This window comes from Macrotis lagotis, chromosome 5, assembly GCF_037893015.1.
Source record: "Macrotis lagotis isolate mMagLag1 chromosome 5, bilby.v1.9.chrom.fasta, whole genome shotgun sequence".
In the NCBI taxonomy this organism is placed as follows: domain Eukaryota; kingdom Metazoa; phylum Chordata; class Mammalia; order Peramelemorphia; family Peramelidae; genus Macrotis; species Macrotis lagotis.
In genome coordinates, this window is record NC_133662.1 from 25847242 (window position 1) to 25853583 (window position 6342).

Sequence of the window (6342 nt, forward strand, 5' to 3'; positions counted from 1 at the left end):
TCAGGTTGTATGGGCACACTCAGTCAAAGCTCTAAGAATCCATATCCATATATATATATATATATACATATATATATACATATATATATATATATATGAATAAAATAGAACAAAACAGAATACAATGCATATATTATAGAGGTAGAAACAGAAAACTATTATATAAAACTGAAGAGGGTTAGGGTTATGGTGTTATCTTTTCATATAGATATGCCTATTTTATTTTTTCAACTAAAATGCAAGCTCTTGCAATACCAGAATTGTACTTATCCTCTCTATCCCCACATTGTGCCACAGTAAGGACTCAGCAACTAATGATGATAATACTCATGATGTGAATTCCTGTGACCATGTTTCAGGAAAAAAACATGATAGGAAAAAGTCCAAAGCTATTCAATGACATGGAAAACTGGCAATGCATTATCTAAAATACTCTATATACAACTGTTAGGCATAATGATGGCTTTTGCTTCCCAATTATAATTATACATTTCTCTGCACCAATAATTCCTGGAAGATATCACTTAACTCTTTCATTATTTCTACTACCTATGTTGGTTTCAGCCCATGAAAATGCACAACACTTTCAGGAAGGAGACATCTTCTAAAAAGGGTATTTGAAATGCTAATTAACTTCACATGTATGTAAAAACCACTGCACTTGATTCAGTTCAACTCAATCAACATTAAAATAACCATTCCTTAAATAAAGACCACAAGATTTTAATATGGGCTCTGACTTATTGGTACTACTTTATAGAGAAGACACTGGAAATTTGTCATGATGCTTGATTAAAATTAAGCAAGTGTGACCAACTCAATCCTTGAGTCCAGTTCAACACTGTTTTAAAGCAGTTCTGTTGGCCAAATGACATCCTTGAATGATATGATCTCCTGCTGGTAATTTACATGTACCAGCCCATAAGACACTATGTGGCACCTGCAAATACAGCAACAAAGAAATGAACTTTTTCTCTTAAACAATGATTGAAACTTTGGAGGAAATGATGATGCATCCCATCCCCCCCCCTTTCTTCCTCCTAGTCATCTTGCAACTCTTGATTTTTTGTTGGTGTATATCAATGTTTGAAAGAAGATGCTATTTTGCTTATTCTTGAAGCTTAGCTGCTTTAACCCTATATGAGAAGAGTAATTAAAATTTCCTTTTCAGGACAGTGGATTCTTTTCATCAAAGAAAACCAAATGCTGAAGATAATTGATTTCATCAGAGTACAATTATCCATGACAATTAGACTACAACTGCAGCAATCAGTAAGGACTAGCAGCGAATGTTGTCTAAAAAACTGATTCTGATTTTTCTACCCCATTCTGTTTGTGACTGAACTGCCCAAACTTTCTTTATGGGAATCTATTGAGTCACAAAATTACCTGTTCCTTTACTTTTAAGGAACCCCTAAACAAATGCTATGGAACTTAGTTTGGTTTTGTTTGTTTTAGAAAGGATTGTAGAAGATTATAATTGCCCCATGCAGCTCCTCTCTGTTTACTCAACTAAAGGAGCGTCTCCCAAGACATTCAAATGGAATAAATGACAAATGAGCCTCTGTCATCACATAGGACTATCTTGGCCTTAATGTTTGCTGAGCATGTTTTTTCTTTAACCATTTAAGAGTCTAGTTACTCTTAGAACTAACACTAGATTGTTGTTTTTCTCTTAATTGACAGATAAGATGAGAGGGAATCTATGAGTAGCTATCATGAAAAGGGCTCATGTGATATCAATAGAATAATCAAAGAGATGTTGATTATTGCCCTTTCCTGCATTAAAAGAAAAAGGGGGAAAAAAGATTCACAGAACATCTTCTCATCTAACTTGATGTAGTTCAGACACTCAGGGACTGCATGCATTTCTTTTGCAGACCACTATCACATCTCTCCTCTGTTTTTTTTAAAACTACTAAGCAAACTCTTATTTCCTTGAGTTAAAAGGTTTTTCAAATCAGTATCAGTGATAACCAAGAAAGAGGAGGAGGTGTAGAAGAAGAAAAAGAAAAAGAGAAGATGAAGTAAGGGAAGGAGGAAGAGGGAGGAAAGAAAGAGAAGGGGAATTAGAAGGAGAAGGAGAAGAGGAAGGGAAGGAGAAAGAAAAGAAGGAGGAAGGAAAAAGAGGTAGAAGGGATGGAGAAAAGGAAAGAGGAAGAACGAAAGGAAGGAGGACAAAGGGAAGGAAGAAGAGAGGAAGGGAAAAGGGGGATGAAGAGAAGAAAAGGGAAGAAAAGGAAAGGGAAGGAGGAGGAAAGGAAGAAAGAAGAGAAAGAAAAGGAAAAATGAGAAAGAGAAAAGGGGATGCAAGTGCATACCTTAACCTCTTGGTTGGTAAAAATCTCCACATCCACCACACAGGCAACCAGAGTGGAGACATCACAGTCCATGCTCCGGGCTGGCATTCCCCACTCTTTGTATTAAAAAAGAAGAAAAAATAGAACTCAGCAGCTTTGGAGTTTTCAGTTATGTGAAAAGCCTCCAATTAAGAATATCCACTGAGAAGTGGCAGTGATGTGTTCTTCTTGGAGTCAGGAGCCAGGGACTCTTTGCACCCAGAGCTGCCTCTGCCTGGTATACCCTTGCAACTGAGCAGGCACAGCCGAGAAACAGCCCTCGTCCCTCTCGCATGGCAATGACATCACCACAAAGACTGACATAAGCTAAATCTACTTTTTTTTTCTCCCCCTCCACAAGCCTTTTATCTCCAGGCAGTGCAGTGGAGCAAATTGAACATGATTATGTGCTAAATCTGAACTTGGACTAAATCAATTCGGGCAACGTTCACTGGGAACTGAGTCATAGCTGTTGTTTCTGCCGAGTGCTTATGTTTGCAAAAAAAAGGGGGGGGGGATATTGACATCAGAGGTTCTATTCTGTTGAGGGAAACAATTCTGCAGTTAAGCATTGTGAGGTGGTTGGCAGATTTCTCTCCCTGCCCCCTTCCCCCCACCCCCCACTGCAATACTAGCATGAAGTTGAGACATTTTGAAAATCGTTGAGCTTCTGTTCTAATTGCCTGATGCCCATCAGCGGAGCGCACATGTCCTGTGCATCTGAATGAAGGCAGGGGATAAGAAGAATGTAACTCCATCCTTAAAGGGGCTGCACATACAGGCTGGCCATCAGTCACTTAGGCAGTCTGAGAGGAGAAAGAGATAATTACAGTTTGGCTAAATGCTCTCGGAGGAGTGTCAGGGCAAGCTGGGGACTCTAAAAGTTCTCTCCCATGTTCAGACATGCTAGCGATCACCAAGGTCACTCTAACCAGAAATGGGCCATGTGCAAGAAGGTTACAAACAAAACGTGCATCGATTTCTCTAAGGAGGCAGATGATAGGATATAATGGGAGCCACACATTGGCAGAGATTAGTAGACAGGACCCGGGTCTGTCTTTTGCACTAGCCACAGGCATCCCATCCTCTGCCTCTGGTTCTTGAGAGCTGTGGGCAGGGGAGGACAGAGGAGAGTTTGAGAATTGACTTTCATTAGACATTAATTATGAAAATTCCATTAGTTATTCATCAAATATTGGGGCATTTTCTAAGAGGAGGCAACTTTGGAAATTATCCTCTGGTCAACACCCTCCTCATTTTACATAGAAGTAAATAAATACCAAAAAGTGAAATGGATTCTCCAAGGTCACATAGTGGGTTCAAAGCAGAAGTAGGACTAGAACCCAGATGATCTGTTTCCTAGTCTAGAGCTTTTTTCATAATACCATATAGCCTCTACTTTAATACTCTAATAGCTTTTTACCTAAAGGGATTCCTATCCCATTAGCTTGGGTGTAAAATACGCTAATATTGCAAAATGTTATTTCTTATTTTGAGGCAGTTAATTGTCACAGTAAGTAAATGAGTAGAATGAGTTCCAGTCTGGCCTCAGACACTTACTAGCTGTGTGATCCTGGAAAAGTCACTGATTGACTCAGTCTCCTTACCTGCAAAATGAACTGGAGAAGGAAATGGCAAATCACTCTAGTATCTTTGACAAGAAAAATTCAAAGTAGTGTTGCAAAGAGTCGAAAACACTGAAACAATTTTACAATAACAAAATTTGTCATTTAATCACTAGAACTCATAAAAGCATTCTAGAGGAAGAGTAACTCAGTAGATAATAGCTAGAATTTATAAAGAACACTTCAAGCTTTGAATAGTGATAGATATTATATATATATATATATATATATATATATATAATATATCACAATATATGTAAATGTCTTGGGTCATTTGATTGTCACTATAAGCCTGCCTGTTGGGTAAATGATATTGTTATCCTCATTTCACAAAAGAGAAATTAGATCCTGAGAGACAGTGACAAGGGGGAATAGGATTTTTGACTCTGCCACAAATGAAGTATGCAAATAAGCATTTATATGGTATCTATTATGTGCTAGGTACTATATTAAGCTATTTTTAAAAAATGAAATAGATTATGATACATTTCATTTTTTAAAAATTTAAAATATTATCTCACAAAATATTGAAAGAAAACTGATGCATTTCAGTTGAGTGAACTTGGGCAAACAAAGGTTTAAGTGTCTTGCTCAGGGTAACACAGCTAGTATAAGTGAGATCATATTTGAATTTAATCTACCTGAGGACTCTAGGCCTGGTGTATCCACTGCACCACCTAGCTACTCAAAAAGAACAAATAAGATGTTTGAGACATGATTCAAACCTAGGACTTCTTTCTCCAAGTTGAGTACTCTATCCACTGGACCCTCTAGTTACCTAACTGAATGGTGTAAAATTTGAATGAAGTATGAAGACCCAGGTTTAAATTTAAATGCGAAAACTTACCAGTATTATTTGGGCAAGACATTTACTCTTTTGGGGCTTTGATTTCTTCTTTTCTAAAATTTAGAGTTTGTACTAAATGACTACTAAGTTCTACAAGTTCTTTTTATTTTTAAATTTTCTTTAATTTATTTACACATTACTAAAATATTCTTGTAGTAAGAGTAAACAAAATACCTCCCCCCCAATATAAAACCTCATGAAAAATAAAGTGAAAGAAAGGGGAAAAATGTATTTCAGTCTGTGTTCTGATACCATCAGCTCTGTCTCAGGTGGATCACATTCTTTATCATAAGTCCATCATAGAAGTTACTTCCATATTTTTCCACACTTTCTATTGCTGATTTTAATTCCCTCCATCCATTCCTTCCCACTACCATCCATTACATTTTCTCTCTCCTTTCACTCTGTCCCTCTTCAAAAATGTGCTGTGGGGCAGCAGACAGAGCACCAGCCCTGGGGTCAAGAGGTCCCAAGCTCACATCCCACCCCAGAGACCCAGCAACCACCCGACCCCATGGTCCCAGACAGGTCACCCAATCCACCACCTTGCAAAAAGTAAAAAAGAAAATGTATCACAACTGACTATCCTCTCCCATGATCTGCCCTCTAGTTCTGTGAGTTCTTGATCCATACTTCTGGGATATTCTCCTTTTCTTTGTGAAGAGGAAGTAGAGAGGGAGAAGAGAAAAAATGGAAATTAGGGATATTTTCAAGATCCTTTGTTCAAATAAATGTCAGGACAAAGGGCTCCAACTTTACTCATAAAAGACAATTGTGATATATCCAGATACACTTCTTTTGTTGTCATCCTTGTTTTCTGACCTTTTTGAACAATATTTGAACATTCTATGTTCTCATCATTCAAGGAATCATACGTATCAAATTTAATCAGTCAGACAAAACAACAAATGCATTTTGAGTACTTTCTGTAGATAGGGTTCTGGGACTGGGTTACAGAGAAGTAATATATCTTGTTTCTGTTCCCTTACTTCCCCATAAAGCCATCTCCCCTTTTTAAGGCTTTCATTCTTCTCCATCTACACTATTACAACAGTCTCCTAAGTGGCTTCCTTGTTTCAAATCTCTTCCTTTGCCAATGTATCCTTCACACAATTGTCAATATGATTTTTCTAAAAGTCTGACTCCTCCTGTCCTCCTTTCCCTGATAAAACTCTGGTGGCTCCCTATAATGATCAGGAAGTCATACAGACCCTTGTGGGTTGCATTTAAAACCCTTCATAGCTTGACTTCAACCTAGCTACTTTGCCAGACATTATTATTCCCCTTCACACCATAAAGACCAGTAAAACTGGTTTTCTTGCTCTGTCTTACACAAAACACCTCTTCTTTCACCATCCTGCCATTGAAAAGTCTGTCTCTTTGACCCAGAATGTAAATGTACTCCCTCTTCACCTCTATTTTTTAGAATCCCCAATTTTCTCCAAAGCTCATTTCAAAAACCAATTTTACATGAGACTTTTTCCTTATTCCCTCAATTACTAATGCTTCCTCCCACCCTCAATGCCCCCAC

General features: G+C 37.8%; 1 protein-coding gene across 2 annotated transcripts in view; it reads right to left on the bottom strand.

Moving 5' to 3' along the window:
• RCAN2 (regulator of calcineurin 2) overlaps positions 1 to 6342 on the bottom strand; it is a 304597-nt gene that overhangs the window by 118990 nt on the left and 179265 nt on the right. The window contains exon 1 of one of the 2 annotated variants that reach the window (XM_074237104.1): positions 2322 to 2514. The exons of the other annotated variant lie outside the window; for it this stretch is intronic. Coding sequence (XP_074093205.1) covers positions 2322 to 2408 — 87 coding nt within the window. The 5' untranslated portion in view covers positions 2409 to 2514. Of the gene's footprint in view, positions 1 to 2321; positions 2515 to 6342 lie in introns of those variants that run through there. 2 annotated transcript variants of the gene reach the window in all.